Genomic DNA, 24,982 nt, shown 5'->3' on the forward strand with positions numbered 1-24,982 from the left:
GCAGGTCACATGACCAGTCAGCTGGTCTCCGCACATCCGCCTGACCCGCTGCTGTTTACAAATCAGCAGACACTCCGACAGCAGAATGAGGAGTCCTGCATGAATTGAACAGGTACCTGAACAACACCGAGAGTCCGTAGATGCTAACTAATCACTCTCTGCTGCCGGTCGCGGTTGTGTCGCCGTGTTTGTGTGTGTTACAACTTAGTCTCGTGGTGTGCAGCGGCAGTGTGTGTGTCGGAAGTAACGGCAGGCCGCTGCGTCGGCCCCGGTTACTCGCTAACAGCCGTGCTAGCTCGCATTTGCTTCGCTGTTGCTGTCGTCTCCAGTCACATTCAGTCAACATCGACAGCTACAGCATACCACAGTAAGCTAGTTTAACTGCGTTAGCCTTCGTTTAGCTTTACTAGCTAGCACAGGGTACATGCTAGCTTAGCTGTTGTTTGGCGTCTTGCCCCGTCTGCCTCCATAATCCCGCTGACTGCCTCCTCCGTGCTGCAACAAACACGGACTCTTTGCACATTTTACGCCAAATTTGAGCTAAAATGTCAATGCCAGCTATAAGATATCTTGTCAGAACTGTGGAAAAACACCTTTCTATAGCAGCTTTGCTAACTATAGTGAGTGTTTAACCTGCTCGGTTGGGCTGGGCCGTCCTGCATGACAGGTTTAGTGATGAGTTCAGGGCAATGCAGAGGTTTAGTAACAGCTGCCTGTCTCTGTGGTTTCACTCTCCTCTTCACACTGCCAAGGTATTGTAGAATATAGAGTAGAGTGTAGAATGTAGAGTACAGTCTCTGCGGGTTATTTTGGACTACAAACATGCCACTTGGATTAGAAAGGAAGTGCAAAAGCTGTGTTGTTTACACCATACACTATACAGCCTTGCACAATCTCAGGTGAATTATTTGCACATTCTTGCACACTATTACTATTTCTGTTGCTTCACGTTACTCTTATAATTCCTTGGTTTGCTACACTTGCTGATGATTGGACTTGTGAAACTTAGTCTTTTTATCCTTCTTTAGCAAGTCTTTCAAGTTAGTGTTTCCTCTTGTGCACCATAACACCAAGTCAAGTTCCTCGTTTTTGAAAACTTACTTGGCAATAAAACTGATTCCTTTTTTTATCGTTTTACTGTGGAAAGGACTGACACTGGTCCATTGCTGAAACACTCTGCCTATTGTGTAGGGAGGCCTTTGCTGCTACTATCTGCACTAACTTGTACAGTAGGAGGAAGTAGGCTGAAGGTAATGTTGGGAAAATTTGCTGTACTTGCTGTTCCAGTCTCTTCCTTTAAGCCACAGAGTGTTTCTGGATATTAAAAGGTTTCTTCTACTTTCACGATAGGTCTTCCCTAAGTGCAATGGTTCTCAGACTTGCCTGTGATCTGTTATCCCAAAGCTACTTCCCATCTCTTAGCAATCAGCTATGAGCAGGGATTGTTTTATTTGAATAGTTTCAGGCCTGACAGAGTAGAATTATCCAGTAATTTACAAAAATGAAGCTAAGATCAGAAGAAGAACTAGCTCCTTTCAGATTTATCCTGTGACTCGTTGAGGGTGTATTGAGCCCCAGGTTAAAACATGGCTTTGCTTCTTCTGTACAGACAGATGCCTGTCAGATCTCATCTCTGGTAATTGAATCAGTCAAGACCCAGCAAGCTTACGGTATTTTGCCAAGGTTAAGTTTCCAACATGTTCTCAGCCTTTTGAGGAGCATGTGACTATTACGGCTCCTGAGCTCTCGCTATGTGCTGAAGTAGAGGCATGTGAGTTTGTTTAGCTGGGGTGTTTCTTCACTTTGACTGAGCTACAATCTGCCGCTTCAACTGCAGCTGCCAGTGACAGCTCCTCTCATCACTGTTCGCTGAATCCTCTTTGAATATTCATCCTTTAAAAAGCCTACGAGCTGATTCTTCTTCTGTATTTCTTGCCACGACTCTGACAATTTTGGATCTGAGATAAAGACTAGTGGACTGGCTCAGTTAATGGCTCTTGTTATTAGTAAATTCCTAAAAGTCTGGACTTGATTATTATGAGAAATAATAGAATGCATCTTCCAAGACTGGAGACAAAGCTGCAGTTGTAATTCAGTCGGATGTCTTTTAGTGGAAATTCTGTAGGCACTTCAGCAAACCATTTAATACAGTTGAGTAATCTGGGTTTAGTTTCAGAATAGTTTAGCCTTTGTGCCTTTAGACCAGTGAGACTGGAGCTTTTCTTTGTGTTGCAGCTGCACATGAACATGAGATCTTTTAGCGGATGGTTGTCCAGTCAATACATGGCCAAAAGCAGTCAGTGAATGTTAAAGAAGAGTTTAATTGAGTTTGTATATATCAATTTGACTGCTGCGGTGAACAACTCTATGCCTGTACTACTCAGCTGCTCTAAAATATGCTCATGAGGCTGAAGAATGTGATGCTGCCTGGTTTTGATCAAACACAAAAACAAAGAAGTGGAGGGAAGATTTAGGCTGCAATCTTGTGATATTCATGGTTACTTTCAGACTGAATATGAGTGTGAAATGATGTAGTGCGCAATAGTGAGGCTCGGTAAAAAGGCTCTGTGTATGATTTTATCGTTCAGTCCAAAGCTTCAATATTTTTTGTTTTGAAATCATGCGTAAGGTAATAACTTTGAGAAAGATAACACTCAAAAAAGTCTATTTAAGATGGTGTAATGGCTGCAATTTAGATTTAGAGTTCCAAGCATTTGCTAGTAAATCCCAGCAACAGATCTTCTACCTAAGAACAGATGGACTCATTGTTATTTGTCTGTTGATTTATTTATACATTTCATTATGTATTGATTTGATTATTTCATGAAAGATTCGTGTTTTGAATTATTGAAGTGTTTCCAGGTGCTGTGAATTAAATTATGCAGAAGTTAATTTGCCTTGATTATTATTTAGTAAAAGTTAGGATGTCATTTCACATTCGGCTTTGGTGAGAAGCAGCAGAAGGCTAAGAGAAAACTCGCTTCAAGCAAAATTGTGGTAACACGGCAAGGCCTCGAGTCTTCTACCCACATCATCTTTTGCACAGATACACATAAGACATGATTCCTCAAAGAATGAGTCGCAATGATTGATCTGTAAAGGCGTCTTTATAAGGTTTAGAATGACATTTTATTTTTGGAAAGAAGGGACAAAGCACTGGATGCCTCTGCAGGCCTGCAGGGAAAAATGTCTCTCAAAATATCTTTGACTTTGTGCAAGGCAGATTTTTGTCAGATAGTGATAATGTGAATTAATATTCTGTGCAAGATGACTATTGTTTATATTTGTAGTCACTCAGGAGACTTCAAATCTTTCATGCCAATCTTCTAAAGTAAAACTAAGAAAAACAGGCTATTATTGGAGATACTTATTCACAGCATTCGTCTGTTTCTCCCTATAGTTGTGGATTGGTTCCGATTATTTAACGGGATAATGCTGTTTTTATGAGAGAAGGGAGAAACCCCCCCATTGACTGAAGGAGAGCATTAGTCTTTGAGTAGAACAGATGTCCTAAGAAAACAGGCACATACATTATGCATATGAAATAATTTCTATTTTGATGGCGTGTGTAGCTAATTTATCGAGCAGTGTTTCATTCACATGGTTAATAGGTTTAAGAGATGCCTTTGTTGTGTTATTTCCACAATTAATAAAGTGAATGAAAACATAATGCTCTGTGGGCGCGTGCTATTCTGTAGGCCTGTGTATTAGGCTAACCATATTCATAAACATGGAATAATCCCAAGCCGGATAAAGAATGGAGGCAGAATTGGTTAACCTAGATTGTGATTTCTCACTGAGAAAGTAAAACTTTTCTGAGAACTTGACAGAAGAGTTGGCAAAGAGTTTACCTGCTCAGGATCTTATTCATATTTTTTCTTGTAATGTTTTTCTTCTGTGAATATTTAGATGATTACCTTTTTGTATGCTGCTCGACCAGACAGTATGACCTCAAATTAGTATAAGTTGGCACATTTACCAGTATGATTGTACCTCCTGAGGTCCCGCGTCCTTGCCCCAGAACTGATTTGGTGGCACGAGGGGGACTTACACAATGTTAGGCATGTTGTTTACAGTGTTGTAGCTTAGTGCTGGGCGATATGGAAAAAATCATTGTATTACGATATGAATTATTTTATACCATTATATACCACAATAAAGTATGTTTTCAGTTATTCTCTGAAAAGTTTGACATTGCTTACTTTTCTCCATGAAACTTCAACCTGTTGCTAGGGCTGGACCCGACTATCCGGTCCGATGGTGGTATGCGGATAGCTCACTGCCTCTGACCTCACGGACCGAACCGAATATTCGGGTCGTTCCTCCGTCTGTCCGTTAACTCCCCCCGCCCCCGGACGTTACGGAGCGGACCGAATATTCGTCATTAATAGGGCCCGAATATCCGGAGCCCAGAAACTGCTATTCGGGCCAGCCCTACCTGTTGCGCGTCCATCGTTCAGCACTGATGAGTTAAGTAGCATAAAGCATGTCGCAAACCCGCGTGAGAATCAAAGAACGTAAAGCAGTGTCATGTCGCAAAAACCACAAGACGGAGTTTCTTTGCGAAAAATCTTTTTTTTTCTTTAGTTTCACTCATATAAACTTAGAGTATACATAGTGACAAGAAAACACTAATACAATCGTCGCAGGCTATTTAATGATATATTTGCTGTAATAATTGATAACATTAGGTTAGACACGATAGAAGGGAAATGGCACAATAGACACTTTTCTATCGTTCTCACGATATGTATCGTCATATCGCCCAGCACTATTGTAGCTGAACAGTGTATATTAAAAGCTGGGACAAGCAGAATTAATGATATTTGGGAAGCAGTTTGCAATTAGGCTTGGTTAATTAGCTAAACTATGAGTCACTGCTGATCAATTTTCTGATAGGGAACTGGTTATTAAACAATTGTTCTTTCACTGATAACTATTAGCTATGATGTTTTAGTACATGAGTGCATGCTTTCTGTCCTGCTGGTAACTAACTTGTGAAGCTTTTCTCCGGATTATTTATAATTAAACAGGACTGTGCTATTATCATCGGCTTCATAGGGATTTTTACCCACACGTTATTGAATGTTGAATTATTTTATCTTTTACTTGATGATGTGATTTGATATATTTTGCCTCCTGCCACTGTGCAGAATATTGTGTGTACAGACACATATTACTCAACACCAGTACATTAACCCCCCCTGCAGTGTTAGATGATGTGATTACATTTTAAAGCACAGCGCCACATATATTTGCATTTATGAGGAACAGCCGATTTTCTAGAAACTACATTTCCTTAATTATTTCAGAAGCTCTGCTGTTTATGTGCTGTGAAGACAAGTCTGTTGACATTAGAATATTTAATTAATGCATTAATTTGCCTTATGTTCAATATATCACATTGAGCACAGTGGAACATCATGCAGCTCAAGTGCTTCTTGTTAATATCAGCCATTCTTCACTGACTGTAATCACTGTCAGTGTTTGATTTTATGCTGTGAAATTGGGATAAATCCAAAAAGAAGATATACTGCAGCCCTCTGTTTGATCATCATGCTACAAAAAAAAATCATAAGTATAACCAAATTGTCTGTGAAATTGACTGAAACTCTTATGAATGTTTCCTGATGTCTTCAATATTTATCAGTTTAATTCTTGCTGCTATGTTTTGTAGTGAATCTGATATCAGTGCCTTATGTAAATACTATTCTACAAATAAAACAGTGGTTTTGCTATCATCTACTTCCGTGATTTTAGAGCTACATTGTATTTTTAGGGGCATCTCAGGTCAAAGTACTCTGCTGTACTTTAGCAAATAGCATTTCTTTTATCAACCACTTTTAAGTAATCGTTCTGTTCTGTCTACAGCTGTTCTGTTGACTTTTACTACAGTGCATATTTGTTTGGCCCTTGACCAGCTTTGTCCTTTGTTTCTCCTGAAGCTGAAGGTGTCAAGTTTCATTTTTCTGTCTTCTTGCAGAACCTACTTTTTCTTCTGACTGAGGAGAATCACAAGGCTGTGGCAGTAAGTATTGAGCTCAAACCGTTCAAGAGTGTGTCGCGTTTGTTAATGATCAGCAGAGAAAATTTACAGATTTTTCCTGCACAGTTACATGAAGGGGTCAGAGGTTGGGGTCCGCTAGAGGTCACGAAGAGTCAGAAGATGCCTGTCAGCACAGTTTCCGATTGAATATCTGTGGGCCTGTCACCCCCCTAGATATTAGTCAGTTTAAAGGAAATCTGTTCCTCATCACCGGGATTTTGGGAGTTCAAAAGTCATGTGTATGACAACAGAAAAGATAACATGCTAGTTGGTAGCTTTGGTAGTTGCTTGAGTATTTGTTACTGTTTGTTATTATTGTATTATGTTGAATTAATCTGTGATTGGATTCTGATCCTCTCCTTTTTTTCTGTTTTATTATTTTTCCTCATTCTCCAGGTCCAGTTGGGTCGCGGTCATGCAGCACCCCAATTTTGAGACCCCTCACCCACTCCAGACTGACGAGCAGCAGGAGACGGGCTTTGACCCACTCAACAATTTTAACAAGAATCACAGCAGTACGTCAACTCTTTGCACCTTCCAAACCCTTTTCCTGTGACCTAGATCCATATCGTAATATACCAGTTGGCTCCTTGATTAATTTTAAAGAAACTGACTAGATGCTTTTGAATCATTTCATGAAAGTACTCCCATCAGGCCCTTCTAAAGATGTATTAAACCTGCTTTTAGAGTGATGGATATGCTAACAGATGCTCGGACCAATAGACAAGGTGTAAAGTGAAAGATGTAGCGATGATAAGTTAAGGTTCATAATAGAGATAATAAAAAACAAATTCTGAGCTGACTGAAGCGTGAGTCACAGACGGGGCTGGCAACACCCCCGGGCTGAGGGTGTTTTTATGTTTACGTGTGAGAGAGAGAAAATGTTGGGGGCTGGCATGTTGTGGAACTGATGAATATTCATACTGAGTGTCCCTGTGGAATGATCTACTCCTGTAACTAATGTTGATAGACAGCTTTCCGACTTGAATGCATGTTCACCTGCAGGCCAAATTAGACTTATTACCGCCAATAAAGAGGAAGAGGAGTATGGTGCTTCACTTTTTGTCATCGCTTTCCCTGCTTCTGGCCCTTTTTTTGCTCGACTGTGTGGTTTGCAAAAGAATCAAAAAATGATGATGACTCATATGGAAACAGTAAAAAAGACAGTTACTTGTTATCGTTGTAAAAGTTTTTTATGGTCTCCTAAGCTTTAAAAAATATTGATTTCTACTTTCACTCCTGAACACTTGTTGCTCACATCTCCCTCTTGTGCTTGTGTCTGTTTCATCAGGAGGATCTCTTGACAGCAGCGCTCACTCACAGTCTCAGTCGACCTTCCTCTCATACAGGTGAGCTTCTACCAGTATCTTCTTTTGTGGTTGTGTTGTTGGCGCTTGGTTCAAAACACTACTCCAGCGTCTTGGTTTACTGCTGGATGACACTTTAGATAGAACACTGTGCCCAATTTGGGTTGAGAAGCTCATAAATCTCCTCATCCTCTGCCTCCCCTCCCCTGTGCAGGAAAGAATGGGATGACTTGTTCCTCAACAGTAATTACCTGGCCAGGATCCGGCAGGCAGGCATCAACGGTCGACTGAGGAGCAGCCGCTTTCGGAGCGTGTGCTGGAAGGTAACTGCCAGATGGATCAAGCAGTCTATCGAGTTTGATTAAAGGGGCTTTGGAAGGAGTGCGGTTCTGGCAGCTTGCAGGCCTTTTTTTTGGTGGAAATGTCTGCCTAGAGTTTAGTTCTGAAAGTTTGAGTTCTGAGAAAGGAACGCTCGTTGGGGTAGAATGGACTCACCTGTTCATTGTGTGTCTGCAGTTGTACCTGGAGGCTCTTCCAGAGGATAGGGGGCAGTGGATCAACAAGACCAAGGAGCTGCGGGCCCAGTATGAGAAGATCAAGGAGACGGTGAGAGCGCCTCTCTGTGGCCATTTTCTTCAGTGTATTGAAAAATCAATCATATGGAGCATTTTGGCTTTTTTTCTACATATAGAGGTCAGACTTAGTAATTAATTGTGTTAAGTTCTTAATTATTAGCATCACTACACAGTCACTGGCATTTTACACAGAATAGAACTTAAAACTATTTATATACCGCTACAGTTAATGATACTGCTTACGATATAGTCATGCATTTTTAGCAGTGCAACCCCTGAGGAAGTACGTCAAGTCAAGACAGTATATTTTATATAGCACATTTAAAACAACAGCTATTTCAGCAAAGTGATTTCCAGTAAAAATGGTTATGATTTGCATTACAAATTAACCCAGCAAGTTTAAATATTAGGGTTAAGACCCTGTGGTGTTATGTATGGTGTGATATTACCTGATTATATGTTAGGAAGTAAAATCCTACAAAAGATAAATAAAACTGTATTTCAATTGACCATAACATATATATGGGCTGAGACCCTATAGTGGTATTAATTATGGAAAATAACCTATCTAGTGTAATAATCTTGCTAGATCCCTGCGATAGTTTAAAATATGAAACTTAACATAACTAATATTTATATTAAGGCTAAGACCTGACAGCATTAGCAATAATGGAGATTAACCTGATGAATTTAGAGCTGAAATTTTGAACCTAATAAAAAATACAAAAAAACCCAACAAATCCAAGGATTTCCTGGATCCCTGACAAGCAAGCTTTGTTTTTATTATTATTTAGTTTAGGGCTGCCACAAACGACGCGTCGACGAATCGCCTGAGCACGATACGTCATCAAAAGCGGAAGTGAGCGCGCAATGCAACAGAAATCACCGTCCGAATGGAGCGCGGAACACGCATGGACATCCGCGCTGTATCGTGCATATATAGTATATGCATATATTATATATGCACAATACAGCGTGGACATCCGCGTTTACGATACAGCGCGGACATCCGCGCCGCATCGTGCATATACTATATATGCACGATACAGCGGGGATGTCCATGCGTGTTCCGCGCTCCACTCGGACGGTGATTTCTGTTGCATTGCGCGCTCACTTCCGCTTTTGATGACGTATCGTGCTCAGGCGATTCGTCGACGCGACGTTTGTGGCAGCCCTAATTTAGTTATTCATGAATGATATTTGGAAGTGACCACGTATCTGTCAGAGGCTGTAACTGATGGCTGTCCATTGTCTTTTTTTTGTTTGCTTGTTTTTTTTTTTTGTCACAGCACATCACAAACCCCCGCAAAGCTGCAGGCCAGCAGGACTTGGTGGTCAACAACCCACTGTCCCAGGATGAGGGGGTGAGTGTAAATTTATTAGTTTGAATTTGAAATGAAGCTCTGTGTGTGCAGTGCCCTTCCTCCATCTTTGTTTTCATCACTCAGCTGTTTCAGATTTGCTTGTAAAATTTATGTGTAAAGTTTACATTCCTTTCATACTGTGTAATTATATGTTTAGACAATGTCAATGATTGCTATTGCTTCATTAAGCACAACTTCTCAGTAACTTTTTGGAGGTAATTATTAATTTTATGTTAATTAAAGCTAACTAACAAAACTAACAAAATATCAAAAAGCTTATTTAATTTTTTGTCCAAACCTTTATTTGCCCTTCTTTTATCAGAGGGCATTTTTGGATGTTTTTATATTTGGCCTTGTTTTATTATCCCTGTCTAGTTTCCCTTTTGTTTTATGATCTCTGCTGGTTTTTATGATCTTCATTTATGTTTTATGATCTCTGTTACTTACTGAATGTGTTTGAGTCTTCTTTGTTTGTTAAGCACTTGGTAACTTTGTTAAGAAAAGTGCTATATAAAGTATGTTTTTATAAAATTTATTTTTTTTTTTAATCTGAAGGTTATTTGCTTTGCACTTTTTTACTGAATGATGACACTTAGAAAGCCACTAAAAATGACTGAGAGGCAAGAAAGACCTTTATTGGCTAGCATGGAAAAGTCATCATACTTTCCCAGTAAATTTGTTAAAATATCTTGGAAATGGAATCAGTGTTCAGTCAGTATGCTTCTCTATAATTAAGTCAAAGTAAATGATAGGATTTTTAGTCACCACAGCTGGTTGACAGAACATAGAAAATGAAAACCCCTTGGCACACAAGCAAGCAATTTAATTCATATTAAAGAAGTTTCCAGTAACTAATGAATGTTGACTTTGGTTTAAACTTAAGACAATTGAATCTGCCTAGAAACTCAGCACAACTGCTTTAACTCAAATAGAATCCTCAAACCTTTACCTCTGTTTTTCTTTTAATTATTACCAAATCACATATTTGTTTCAGGAAATTGTTATGTAGTGTTTGATCAATTTCTGCATAAAATACTGTTGAATTCCACCAAAGTGGCTGGATACTTTAGCAGGTACAATTTCTGTCTACTAACTAACTAGACACTTAAGTTGGTTAAAGAATTACTTTAAAAGTTTTAAGTGTGCTATTTGATCTGTCTTCTGTTGATGGATGGACTTAAAAAAAACATCATTTAGTCACTAAACTGGTATTGTTCTTAATTAATGTAGCAACACAGGCATTACGTTATTACTTTCTGACTCCATCTTACGTCTTCCTGTCCCATCCAGAGCCTGTGGAACAAGTTCTTCCAGGATAAAGAGCTGAAGGGAATGATCAAGCAGGACGTGTTGAGGACGTAAGTGTCTTTGTCACTCTGTGTATTTGTTTTCACCTGTCAACATGAAGTAAGTAACCTTATGCTCTCTATTTTTTTTTCATTTGTATAAGATTCCCAGAGATCCGTTACTTCCAGGACGAGGATGTGAGGACCAAGCTGACGGATATTCTCTTCTGCTACGCCAGAGAAAATGAACAGTTACTGTATAAACAGGTAAGATCACACATTGCCCCAACAGTAGATTGACAGAGTTTAAAGGTGAAACTTGTAAATCTTTGCTTATTTGAAAATGGGTCCTTCCTCCTCTGGGTGGCTTTTCTCAGAGAGTCATTGTGTTGATAATCCAGGCATGTGTGCGGGTGTGGACTTGACAGTGCCCGATGAGCTTCGACAGAAGAACAAAATGCCTTTGTAACCTAATCATTATCAGTGTCTCTAACAGGTGCCAGTGAATGAATAGATGGCCAGTACAGCATCTTTTTTGCAAACTGGAAGTGACACGTGGCCGAGCAGTGGCTAACAATATCTAAATTAAACCTGTCATCACGGATTAGAAACCTCGTGCATCACTATTAAAGAAAGACTGACCACAAATGAACCATATTTTCTCTCTTTCCCCCCTGCCTTATACGTCTCAACCTCCTTCTGCCGCTGTCTGTTTTTCTTTTCTGTAGGGGATGCATGAGCTGCTGGCTCCCATAGTGTTTGTGCTGCACTGTGACCATCAAGCCTTCCAGCATGCCAGTGAGACGGCCAGTCCCAGGTGAGTTTGTACTCAATATGAAACTGAATCTGTCACTCTTTAGGTGCCATTAACACCATTTTTGACCTGCCACTGCACCAGTAGCTTGTGCTCTTGTCTGAAGCCAACATAGCTTTGCATTTACAAAGATGAAATGTAAAGGGGTCTGTCTTTTTTCACAGTGAGGATATGAAGTGTCTGTTGAACCCAGTGTACCTTGAACATGATGCCTAGTGAGTACACTAATTTCAAGTCGTCAGATTTAAGAAATTTCATTGCTTACTATAACTGGAAATGTTTTTGTCTGTAGTGCCATGTTCTCACAGCTGATGGAGACGGCAGAGCCGTGGTTCTCCAGCTTTGAGAGGGAAGTGAGGAAGGTCAGTGTCAGAAACTGCTTTGGACTTTTTAATTACAACAATTGTTTGTGCAATGTAAAACAACATCACCTGATTGCACTGTCATGATGGCATGTCATGGCACTCAAAAGTTATAATCCTGATAATTTTAATAAAAAATGATTTGGTGACACAGGTGGTTACCATGGTAACAGCAAGTGCAGGTTAATAATATGGCAAATACACATTGAGCAGCTGTAGTTGAGCAACAGAAAAAGCAACTTAATCTGTATTTGATATCTGTGTCTTGGACTCAAACAGATCCATTTTTCATAAAGACTTCAGGAGCTGCTATCTAGGGCTGAAAAATCAATCAATTCTAAATCAAAATTGCAATTTTAAACAATGCAATTAGTAAATTGCAAAGCTGCAATTTAATCTATATTTATATTAGTCTATATTATTTATGACTCAATTTTGAAACTGTCATGTCAATCATGCCGCCCCCCTTGTATGACTGTTTTGATGTTATTTCCTTTGGTAATGCTCCATCACACATTTTAAATCTATTACATGGTGAGTATTGAACTTATGTCGCAAATCAAATTGCAATATCTGCTGAAAAATCACAATTAGATATTTTCTCCAAATCGTTCAGCCCTATCACTATCTGATTTCATGCTGCACACAACATGATTGTCCATATCAGGGCACCGTAAATATGTTTGCCGGCAGAAGAGTTGGAGGTGTGCAGCCTGTCACTTGAAACTCTTCATCTGTCTGCTCACTGTGGCTGTTCTTGTTACTCCCTGCATTATTTAAACTGATCTACTGTCAAAAACAATGTGCAGAAAAGTCACTGTCTTGTTTCGTAGATACATTTTTGATGGATCACAGTCACTGATAAAGTAAATGTGTTTTTTTTGATTCAAGAGAAATTAAATATCCTTATCAGATTATTACATCAATCCAGGAGACTGTAAAGCTTCTTGAGGCAAATATAATTTAAAATATTATAAATAATGTGATATAGTGCTATATAAATAGAACTCACTGAAACTAATAGATTTCTTGTGACTGTCTCACAACAAAAGCCATCAGGTGTCCTTCCAAATGGAGGTTTTTAATCTGTACTAGCAGCATTAGGAAATGTTGGGTTTGCACCAGTCATAACCTGATTAATCTTAGCTATTGCTGCAGGAGTAGGACAGTAAACAGTGGAGCAATGAAATAAAATTGGATTATATACTGCATTGTTTCTCATAAATCCCTAGTGCTCTGGTTGCCAATTTGAATCCAGCTGCCACTAACAATAACAACTACTATATAGAAAGGTAATTACTCTGTGTGCATTTATTAAATGTGTATTGCAGGAAAAAGAGTTGACCATAAACTGTATAAAAATAAGACTAGATATAATTAAAATATTTGTAGCAAACAGCAAAAAACTGCAAATTTTGACAAGCTTTTGTTTTGACTCATAATCGGATTCTTACAAAAAGAGGTTATTGTTCCTCATCAGCATATGTATTGAATGTTGGTCAGTCAGATGCTGCTGATTGATGTTTATGTAATGATTTGACAGTTATGTAATAATCTTCTCCCTTAGGGTAAAGAAGAAATGCTGACCAGCATCCCATTTGCTCGGCCCCAGGATTCAGGGCCATCTGTTGCCATAGTGACCAAAGTCAACCGCATCCAAGACCAGCTTGTGAAGAAGCATGACATAGAACTGCACATGCACCTCAACCGGCTGGAGATCGCCCCGCAGATCTACGGCATGTCAGTATTCACACCTTAAGCCAATCCGATTGTTTTGTTGACCCGCAGCTGCACACAAATGCAGTTTAACCTGTTCGTCTGTGCCTTCAGCCGGTGGGTTCGTCTGCTGTTTGGCCGTGAGTTTCCTCTTCAGGACCTGCTGGTGGTGTGGGATGCCCTGTTTGCTGACAGCATCACTCTGGACCTGGTGGACTACATCTTTGTGGCCATGCTGCTCTACATCCGAGACGCTCGTACGCTCCATTTATTACTTAAATAATCCAATAATGCCATGTGTTGTCTTTGTAGCATGTAATTTCATAAGACACACTTAACTGGAAGAATGTGATTTACTCCGCCTCATTTAATCAGATGGAGTCATAGTGCTCTAAATAGAATACAGTCGATTTTTTTCCCTGCCATTCATGCAAAGCAGGGTTGTAGTTTAAGCTCTAATGTTAGCAAACATCCTCCCTGTCTTCTAATAACAATCCATGCAGCTAAATGACAGATGCCAATCAACCAAATGCAAATGGATGTTGCATTTCGAGCATCTTTCACATGCAAGACTACAAGGAAAACCAAAATACAAAGTTCTAATGACTGAACTTATTAGGACATTGTTATCTGCAGCCATGTAGCATTGTTAGAGCTATATGTTCTCAGAATAATGAGTGAGCTGTTCATCAGAGAGGTACATTTCTGAGAGATATTCTGAAGGGACAGTTTGATGGAAACACTTGTGTGGCCCAAATCAATTTTTATTTTTTTGTATTGAGTGCATATCATAACAGATGAGTTGAATAGGGAGCATAGTGATCATGTGGGAGGATTGTCCCCTGCTAGAAACAACAGCTTGTGTCCTTTGGTGTGTTATAGCAGCACACAGAGACTGTTACCAGATTTAAATTTCAGAGATTCTATTAAGTTCTGTATTTCTTTTTCAGTCATTGCTAGTAACTTCCAGACCTGCTTGGGCCTGCTAATGCACTACCCTCCGATAGGAGACATCAACGCTCTGCTGCAAAAGGCTCTGTTCCTCCGAGATCCCAAAGTAAGTTAACATTACACTGTCATAAATAAGTGGAAGACTCCTTATACATGTTGTTACTGCAAGCAGCAGTTATGTAGCTACTTTATTACTCTTAAATGTTCTGGAAGTCTTGGTGTGTAGCTGCTTGAAATGAAGAGGAGAAATATTAAAAAGAAAACAGGAACCAAAGAGCTTGGAATTGCACTCACTATACCTGCTCACACTTCTTTTACTCTGTAGTTAATGCAGATGATATGACACATGACACAAAATGATTAGTCTTGTTTTCTTGCATAGGAAGTAGAAGACTTACAGAAGTGAAACACTTACCAACAAACCAACCAGTGGGCTGAGATCTCTCGAGCAACAGTCATGTAGCGTAGACCAAAAATGTCCTGTAGTATTGTGGCAACAGGAAAAAGCACTTGGGTGCAAAAACGTGAAGTTAAATTTGGCAGCAGATGTTTCGGTTCCTCTCGCTTGAGTGGTAACATTTTAGTGATTTCCAGACACTTACAGTAAATATAGGAAACACAGCTGCAATCAATGAAGCAGTCATTGCAGTTAATAAAAAAGGAAGTTGCACAGATATATACTAGTACATGTTTAATATTTGCATGTAATGATTGGGTGTCTGTGTTTGTAATCCATGAATACAGCATTTTAATCTTAAACCTGTAACATTAAAATAATATCAGGGATATTTAGACAGTCAAAGATAGCTAAAGCTGTTTGGCTATTTTACCTAAAGCAAATATGAAACACAGTGACCAAAATACTCACACCACACCTGACACAGAAACCCCAGTTCCAGTCTACATATGAAAATAAATTTATAAGAGGTGGAACAATGTGGAAAAGCAAGACATTCTTTTTTGTTGTGTATATTAAGGTAAATATGCAAGTCAGGTGTTTATTTCAAGCCAGTGGTCAGTCATTGAGTAATTTAATTTACACATACAGTTGTGTGTTATATGTGACTGACTGTGTTTACATGGACTTGAGAATCGCGGTGAAGGTATAGTCCAAAAGAAATGGGGATACTGTTACATTTATACATCTTAGCCTGGTTTCTGACTGATGCTGACTTCCTGAATAGATGCAACTTCAGCCATGTCATGTAGTTTTGTGGTATCTTTGTGGCTCATATCTGCATTTCTTCTGTAAACTCCACACTTTCTAGCAAACATGCAACATTTCCCACTGCTGCCCAGTTAGCACAACACTATGGATGCTGTCACCTGTAACTGAGCTGGTTTTCATAATGCCACTGTTCCTCAGTTTCCTCTGGTCTCATGAATGATTTAACTGTGTCACACTGCTGCTAAAGGAAAGCCCTTCTCATATGGAAATGTTCACTTTACTCATCAGGGTCACTGATCTTATCAGGGCCTCAGCTTACCACCATTCCTATTTATGTTATATTATAAGTACAGTAGCCATGCTCTGAAGTAGCAACCAGCCTGAAAATCTTTCAGGGTTTGTTTTTTCATTGCAAATTGACAGAAGTTGTTTTGCTCAATATTTCATCTAATGTAATACCTAGGTTGCCCCAACTGAAGGTAGTGTATCAAAGTTGAAACAGGATTTCTAACAAACCTGTGAGGCAATTACGAATGTAGCCAAGCTTTACATGGTGTATGTCTGCAGCTAGCTTGAAGCATTGCCTCTTGCAAAAAAAAATTGCTTATTTAGTTTTGTGTGTTCTTTTTCAATTTTTGCACGTAGCCCAGATTTGCTTTAGCTTTCTAAATGCCAGCCGTATAGCTGTTTTGAGACTTTAAGCCTTTTGTTTTGTGGTTGTTAACCTTTCAGTAGACCACTATTATGTTCAAGAGGAAAATCCCCATCCTTAGTCTGAATATGAAAACATTGTAGTTCCTGAAATGACACTCCCTAATCGTTGTTGCTGCTTCCTCTTGCAGCAATATAAGTGTTTGAAATGTTAGGCTTTGTAACTGCAAGACAGCGAGGTGAAAAGAGAATTTGATGTTGATACTTTTAGAACTTGTGGTTAGTTAATGTGAAACTATACTGAGTTGCTTCATGCCAAAACCTAGTTTTAGTTCTGAAATGTAAAACAGGTATTCAGAAGCTAAAGGAGAGCTGCTATGTTTTGCCAGTATCTTCCAAGTGTGAGAACTGTTTTTCTGTTGCACACTTGTTTCATTATTTCTGTTTATGTGGAGAAGATTGTCATTCTTCCTTTCATCTTGACATGTAAGCCAGGTCTTGCTGTATATGCAAGTGAAATCTGACAGCGGCAGATCTTTGACCTTAACTAACACCTCACTGTCTTGGTACAAATTATCTTTTGTCCCTCCTCCAAATTCATTGACCTGTACGCCCAAACACTACAGCTCACCACACTCCTGTCCACTAATCTGCTCGGATGAAATTTCAGGAAGGTGATGATCCGACATGACAGTGTTTCCCCAAGGTGAATGACCGTGTCGCACCACGTCCACATCTTATTTACACCTGGGGGAGCATCATCCCTAATAACAGGAGAAGAGGGGGCAGGATAGAGGCTTGTTACTCATAAGTACTGACTCAGAAACACATGTTTGCTTGTTTACGTAGTCATGCATAGACACAGATTTTAGGTTTATTTGGTTATGATAGTTGTATATCACGCATAGCAGAGGCCCTTTTTTCTGACTTGTAAATTTGCTGACCCTAAAAACTGTTTGTGTTCTCCCTGCTTTTGTAGAACAATCCACGCCCTGTGAACTACCAATTTCAGCAGAACCTGGATTACTACAAAACACGAGGGGCTGACCTGATGAACAAGACCCGGTAAAATACAGACACAGCTATTATCTCTAACATGTAAACATAGCCATGGAAAGCTTGTACTTTCATCCTCTACTAGTAACAGAGGTTGAGGTTCATTTAAATCCACCTTGACTGCAACAAATTTCAACTTTTAGCAGTTTTCACACTTGATAAAAGCACCGAAATGTGCAAAACTTAACACTCCACCATCCGTCTATGTGTTCCATTCAGGCATAAATTTGCCAAAATCTAGCTAGACATGTTTAATACATAATGCTTATAGTGCATCTGTAATAGGTTTAATGTAGTGTTGGTTCACTAACCCGATAAATCTGCCTGCAGCTTTTTTTGTAAAAATACTAAAGTGTTTTAGTTCAGTTTTACAACAACTGTTGGGCATTCACTAATTTAGAATGCCCAACAATAAGTTGTTTATTACAAACTCAAGTCTTACAGTTTCACTCTTGCTTTTGATCAATTTTATTTACTTATCGTTTTATTTATTAGTGTTTTTAAAATTGATATTATTTATAAGTTTCTCTCCTTATTTACACATTATAGTCTATTTCATTGATCTTTTTTTCACTGTGCTTTATATTTTTGATCTTATTTTGCTTGTTCTGAATTTTGACTTATCCTGCCAATGGTGTTTCCTAATTGTGTATCCTTAGTTCCTCTTTTATTGGGTCCTTCATTTATAACATAATGTTTATGTAGGTGGGTATGCTGGCATTGTTTTTAAAGTTAAGTTTTATTCTATTTGTTCTGTCAAGCACTTTGTGTTGCCTTTCATTTGATTGAAAAGTGTTAAACTAATTCTGACTGAGTGATTGAGACCGTTGATTACTTGTCTTTTTTCTGAGATTGATTTTCTGACAATAGAACTTTGAAGTTTACTTCCTTTGGAGAACCTCAGTGAACTCTCACAGCCCACCTTTTGGAGAGTTCATTAATGTAGTAATAGTGCTCCTACTTGTAACTGGTTGGTGGTTCTGGCACCCAAAAATATACACATAAAACGCATGTGTTTGGTTGTTCACTGTGATGGATGAACCATCTCAAGGTAATTTCAAGTTTCTGCAAGTGAATTTAATTTTACAATTTCATACAATACGAATAACTGGCTGCCTGGAAGGTAGGACACAAGGTAGGAAGTGTTAATACAAGTATAGGGTTTGGGTAATGGTAGCTAGATATTCAAAGTTTGTTGGTACGTTTTCAAGGGGCCAAAACAAAAGTATGTTCCTGTGAATCCTGAGAAGACTGTTGCTCTCTTTTTTATTGTTCTCTTAAAAAGTGATTCTTATTGCTGCCTTTCCAGGTCCAGTTCCAGTGCAAAAGCTGCTCCCCTCAACATCAACAAAGTCTCCAGCAGCCTGCTAAGCTTCGGCAGGAAGCTGATCGCTCCAGCCATGTCGGGTGCATCCAGTGGCGTTTCACCAATCAACAGCGAGGTACACTCCTCCTCTTCGTCCTCCTCGTCCACCTCCCCTGCCTCTGCGCCTGCACCCATCCTGCCACACCCACTGGCCGAGCCACCCACCCCAGTGCAGACCCAGACCCAGACCCAGACCCAGGTCCAGGTCCAGGCCCAGAATCAGCACTACCGCCTGCTCAAGTCGGAAAGCATGCCAGTCCACCTCAGCAAAGGTGAGCAGCAGGACGCCAGCTCAGGGAAGCTGCATTACAGACAACGCAGCTCATTCCCCGTCTACGAATGAGCATTTTTGTTGGCAGTTTTGTACCTGGTGAATTATTTGCATGCGCAGTTTAACACTGATGATCTGAATACCTTCAGGCATTGGTTTGTGTGGTTGTGGCAGCATCAGCTTTGACTCTCCTGTCTGTTAGATGGAGATTCTGGTGGAGTGTCTCAGGTCTCTCACCCAGCCCAGACTCACACTGACACACAAGGTAACTGCTACCATGGCAACCGCTTGTGTGACACGCCCCCTCATTTGTTCATGCTTTTCTCGCTGCCATCGCATGTCTTAGCAAGTGTGTTGCTCGTTGTTTGTTCATGTGTTCCTGGTGCTAGTTAGATTCATATTACAGCTAACAGACATTAGTATCTACTGCATGTGATACTGAGCTCTGACCAGCAGAGGGAGATCACAGCTTGATAGCATGTTGGAAAGTCTGCTGTTAGTGCTGCTTTGAACCTGTCACGTGTTCCTGCCTTGTTTCTGGATCACAATAGCTGTAAATATTGATTTGTTGTTTGTGTGTTGCCAAGTTTGCCCATTTTCTGTGCACAGACAAAGAAGAATGCAAAGAGAATGTTTTGTCTGTTGAGTAGTTTGTAGACTAACTCTTAATCAATCTTATGAATTGATTACTTACCTTTGCATTTAAATGATGCATTAATAAAAATCATTCATAGAGCAGCAGCAGGAGCTCTGATTTGTCTGAATCTACATATGACTCCCGTCAGCCTGTAACAGCTGGCCTATCAGAGCTCCTGCTGCTGCTCCGTGGGTTGGCAGACAGCTGCATATCTTTACATTAGTTAGGAGAGATCACGAAATGCAAACTCTGGGAAATGAAATATATGACAAGTAGAATAATTAGTGTATGGAGTAACTACAAATAAAAGTTCAACTGTGGATTTTTTTTGTTGTACTTTAAAATTCACTTATTAATTCAGCATTCGAAGGCAGAAGCAGGACGTATAACTATTAATTAGCTAATTTAATCCTGTTTTTTTGAACTTATGTAAATCCAAATTTAATGAATCAATTTGTTCTCACTTTTTTATATTTAACACTTTCTTGATTATAATTTAGCACTAAAAAAATCTGTAATTATTCCAGTGACATGCTCCAGGTTTCACATTTTTTTCTTCTACCCTTCTTCTCCTTATTTAAATACTATTAGATACTAAAAGAACTTAACTTCAACATCTATTTATAGGATTAAGCCTCTTCTTTTGATCTCCTTAACACCATTATTATTGAGCTTGAACCACAGTTTGGCATTGAAAAAAAAATCTTGATTTCCAAAGCCTACTTGCAATTTTTGCTTTGGAAACACCTGGTGAAAGTTGCATTTTGTGTTAAGCATCATTGAATCAAACATCTAAGCTGTGCTGCTGTAAATGCAAATACAGTTTAATCACAGCTTTTCCTCCGTGGTTCATCTTCCTAATGTCTCTAATAGTTGGCCTTTTCCCTCCATCTTTCTGTTGCTCCTTCAGGGCAAAGCTCGAGGACAGTCAGCTCCTCCCCCAGCATAGAAAGCCTCTCTGGTGGGCGGGGTCAACCCACCGCCTCCCCACCTCTTCCCCTCTCCAGAGGGAGTGATGTCAGCACTTCCTCTCCGCCACTCTCCGCCACCAAGAAGGAGTCTTTCTTCAACATCACTCGCTCTCGATCCCACAGTAAGACCATGGGCAAGAAAGACATGGTGAGCTGTTTGACCTGCTGTCTGTTCTAATAACCTTTCATCTCTTTACCTCTGTCAGCCTGTCTGCATGTCTGTGAGTCTCTTTGGTTCTCTGTTTATCTCACTTTTTGATCTTCTCTCACAGCTTCAACCTTAATCCCTTCACCACAGGTTTCCCCTTAACTTTATCATTTCCTGGTTTGTGTGTGTGTGGGTGTGTGTGTGTGTGGGTGTGTGTGTGGGGTTATGTACAGGAGGAGGATCTGGAAGCACAGGTATCTTTCCTACAGGGCCAGATCAACGACCTGGAGGCCATGAGCAAGTACTGCGCCAAGATGATGAATACACACATCTGTGAGTTCATTTAGCTACAGATGGTCAGGTCACCATGTTTAATTTTCAGCATCCAAACACAAAATTAGCATTATTAAAAACAATCCTAAACATGCTCACTTACAGCATTTTAATCTAAATACTATGACAGGATTTAAGTTTGTATAAAAATAACATAACATTTCATGCCTGATATCAAATATTCTTTGGTTGTTTTTTTTCCCCCAAATTGCAAGTTAATTTTTTCATTGTATCATTACATTCCCTATTATTTCATTTTTTAAAAATGTTTGCACACATGCATACTTTGAAATCAGGGGTGTTTGTTATATTGCATTTAAACAAACGCAACTGCTACATTTTTAAAATTTTTTTTTTTTTTTGCTCAGCTGTGTGATTTTTATCTATGTATTTTACACCTGGATCACAGATGAAAATTGACAGTGTAATGCAATGCAGTGTAGATAGCAAGGAGGAAATGATTTTGGTTTCCTCGTTCCAAGTCATTTCAATTATTCATTCAGCCAGTGGGGGAATTTTTACCCATGGAGGAATGAATCATTTTGTGGGTGGTTACATAACTCAGTGACTACTAATTTTTTCTCCACAGGTAAAATCCAAGAAGTGATTCTCCAAGAACACCTGGAGAAAGAGGATGAAGTCTTGGTGTCACTGGCTGGACTCAAACAGGTATGAGCTGATATTGTAAGTGTGAACAGATATGTGTGGGGGTTTTTTGTAATAATACTCACTTTATCTTGGTCATACTTCATCCTGTCAGATAAAAGACATCCTTAAGGGGGCGCTGCGCTTCAATCAGAGCCAGCTGGAGGCTGAGGAAAATGAAGAAATCACCATCGCTGATGATCACTACACCTCCACAGCAGCTGCGGAAACTGATCTAAACACCAACAGTCACCATAGTGACCATCAACAGCGAGGAAACAGCCGTCCGAGCCGAGATTGTGATCTGGAAGGGAGCGCGAGCACGGACGAGAAAGAGGAAGAGGAGCAGGCAAGGACTCCACCTGAGCAACAGGTAAATAGTTGATCAACTGTGGGAAATATACTACAACCATATACATCCATGTGCTCAATACTATGTCTGGGCAGAAATTGATGTCATATCTGAAAACTTATGTATTACTGCTCACAAGAAAATGTATTCAATTACCACCTCATGGGAATGTTTTGAGAATAAGAGCTCTTTTTCAGACAAGGAACATTTCAGATGATAGTCAAACAGTCCTCTACTAAGCTGATGAAGTACTGCTGTGTGCTTTCTGCAACTCGATTGCTATTAACTGCAGTTAATGCTCAGTTCAGACAGGATTGGTTTTCAGTCATCTGGTGTAATTGTTTGACCTTTTGATCCAGGAATAAGTACACTTAAATCTGATCATTTTCATGTCTGCAAGTCACATGCTGTGGTCAAATTGCTCTTAGTATTTGTACCAGCATTGTCTTGTTTCCAGGATTAGACCGCGTGACACCAAGTCTCTCTCACTGTGAATGAAACATTTAATACAGCGACTGCATCATTAAAATGCTCAGTCACACGCTCCAGTGAGTTTTGTTGCATTTGAATACATTGAGGTTTAATGCTGGGAAAGTAGGTTGTACATGTTTGGTCCATGTGCACGACTTTTGACTATCTTATTCTCATGTGTGCAGGTGGCATCTTCTCTGGGCTCGGAGGGTAAGAACTGGGACGATTACATCCTCGTGTCCCAGGATGGAGACCTACAGGCTGAGGGTGGAGGAGGAGGAGGAGGTGGAGGAAGGGCTGCTTCTGATCGCACTCCTCCAATCAGACGAGGTCGCGGCATGGTGCGACTGGAGCCCGAAGGCGCCGTCGGGACTTTCCACGACCCCCTGATGGCCGGCACCACCTCGGGCTCCTCCAGCCCAGACGAGGGCTCCACCCACAGCAAGGACTCTGACTTTACCATAGTTAACCCGAACGACCTGTGAATGAGCGAGTCGCCCCTCCTCTCCTGCTCTTGTACCCGTGCTGTTTCATATCCCCTTCAGGGGGTCTGATAAAACAAAAAACTGACTTGGAATCAGAGAGGGGAACCTGCAGTTTTTGGCGGAGAGTCGCCAAAACTGCTATCAACTTAAAAATTGCACATGTGGACTGTGACACTCGGAGTCACAAATACCTTATATTCTGTCTCTTTAACTGTCATCTGTGCCACTTCAGTCCTGTCTGAGCTGATGCTGTATGCTGTCTCATCTACCTAATGCCTGTCTCCTCATTGGGCCTTTCGTGGCTCCCATCCAACCTCACACCTGTCGATCAAGATGTTTTATTGTAGTTCCCTGCTCTACAGAGAGAGGGTGCCATTGAACTGCTTACCCCATCACTACATGATCACTCTAAAGAGTTGGACCTCAAACTGCAATTTACCTTCAGGGGAGGACTGTCTTCTCTTACTGTACTGATTGGGAGTGTGATGCTTTCTTCTGAATGTGGAGATGTGGCCATACCTCGGCCTGCGTTATGTCTGTGTGTCTGTCTGTCTGCGTCCTTACAGAGGAAGCTGTCTTCTCTGATACTCAAAGGAAAGAAGGATGGTGTCCTCATGTCCGTTGTCGAGGGCAGCTTTCTCCCCCTCCTAAACCAGTGCCTCAGACCATAATTCTTCTCTTAGCCAAACAAAACCTAACTCTGTGATCTTATGCTTTTTTTTGTTATTAGTTTTTTTCAGTTTTAAAGAAAATATTTTTAACACTTTAGACTTTTAATTTCCCAGAAAAAAGTTATTAAATTATCAAAGAAGTCTGTTTTTCCTTAGTTTTTTTTTTTTTTTAATCGATTCCAATGTGGACATTTTAATGTGATAATTGATAGTTTTTGTTTCCCACATTACAAGACCGTTGTTCTCGTGTTCTGTGAAAATGATGTAAAGCAGCACACAAAGAATGTCCCTCTAGCTGCCCATTCAGCATAATTAACCTTAGACCAATAAAACTACATTGCTCTTGCTACACAATGAAGTTCTGTTGTCTGATTGGAGGATGCTTTGCTTGCTTTTATGACACTGAGGTAAAAGTTTGTGCTGGTGTTTGTCAAAGCACACAGTGCTGCTGTATAATATGTTTTTTATACCGATAAGCGTCAAACAATTAAATTCTACTGAACCTTGGAAACAGCATTTGAGATAATGGTCTCAGCAAGATCCACTTAGTAGCTGTTTCGGAGCTTTTGGGCAAATAATCTGGTCTTTATCAGTTGTAGAAATTGCTCAGTTGACAGAAATATAGTTTTTTTTTTAGTAGGCTTGGAAAGAAAACTTTAAAGTCACCTTACCAGGCTGTATAAAAGCAAAACAGTGCCTTGAACTAAACCCCAATATTACCCTGCTAACATGCTCAGAATGACAATGCAAACATCACGATGTGTAGCATTGTAGCATCATAGTATTAACATGGCATTGATGGTGGCACTGGGTGAAAGGTTATTCCAGTAGTTATTTAAAGTCCCTCTCTTGCCATTAATTAATTCCTTTAAACTCATTATGGTATATCAAAGTTACATATTTACAATTTTTCATGCAAATAATTCATTCCTGTCTTAAGATGGCTTAGATGTAACTCTACACTAGTGCCTCCTTTAGAATATGTAGATTTATGAAGTCCCCATGTCTCTGTATACTTACTGCAGCTTCAGCACACCAGCTTACCTATGACCAATGTTCCCTGTAATTTTTCCTGAGTCTGAGCAAACACACAAACTCCCTGAGCGTCCCTTGGACCACTGTGAGCAACATCAGACGTGTGCACTGTGGTCACACCAGCATCACATCCATTCAAGTTACATGGTTCATTAAAAGAATCAAATTACAGCATTTACATTTCTGTTAAAACACTTTGTCAACAGGAGCCAGTTGAAGGCTGCAGTGATTTTAGTGACACTACAATGTATAAGAGTGAAGTTATTGAATATTTGTCTCTCTTTACTGTTGCAGCGGTTTT

General features: G+C 39.9%; 1 protein-coding gene across 2 annotated transcripts; it reads left to right on the top strand.

Annotated features, from left to right (window-relative positions):
- Nucleotides 1-24,000, top strand: tbc1d5 (TBC1 domain family, member 5). 2 transcript variants are annotated; one of them, XM_023287087.3, is made up of 23 exons: nucleotides 1-112; nucleotides 5,984-6,028; nucleotides 6,443-6,561; nucleotides 7,338-7,395; nucleotides 7,568-7,676; nucleotides 7,870-7,959; nucleotides 9,218-9,292; nucleotides 10,583-10,650; nucleotides 10,743-10,845; nucleotides 11,307-11,395; nucleotides 11,557-11,607; nucleotides 11,685-11,754; nucleotides 13,322-13,494; nucleotides 13,585-13,727; nucleotides 14,421-14,527; nucleotides 17,220-17,305; nucleotides 18,606-18,934; nucleotides 19,136-19,198; nucleotides 20,481-20,689; nucleotides 20,923-21,022; nucleotides 21,612-21,691; nucleotides 21,783-22,040; nucleotides 22,676-24,000. In XM_023287087.3, the coding sequence occupies exons 3-23, from the start codon at nucleotides 6,462-6,464 to the stop codon at nucleotides 22,973-22,975; spliced, it is 2,661 nt and encodes an 886-aa protein (XP_023142855.2). In that variant the 5' UTR covers nucleotides 1-112; nucleotides 5,984-6,028; nucleotides 6,443-6,461; the 3' UTR covers nucleotides 22,976-24,000. The 2 variants fall into 2 exon arrangements, with proteins under 2 accessions (XP_023142855.2, XP_023142856.2); XM_023287088.3 differs by lacking the exon at nucleotides 19,136-19,198.
- Nucleotides 24,001-24,982: the final 982 nt, after the last annotated feature.

Source organism: Amphiprion ocellaris, chromosome 15, assembly GCF_022539595.1.
Source record: "Amphiprion ocellaris isolate individual 3 ecotype Okinawa chromosome 15, ASM2253959v1, whole genome shotgun sequence".
NCBI classification, from domain to species: Eukaryota; Metazoa; Chordata; class Actinopteri; family Pomacentridae; genus Amphiprion; species Amphiprion ocellaris.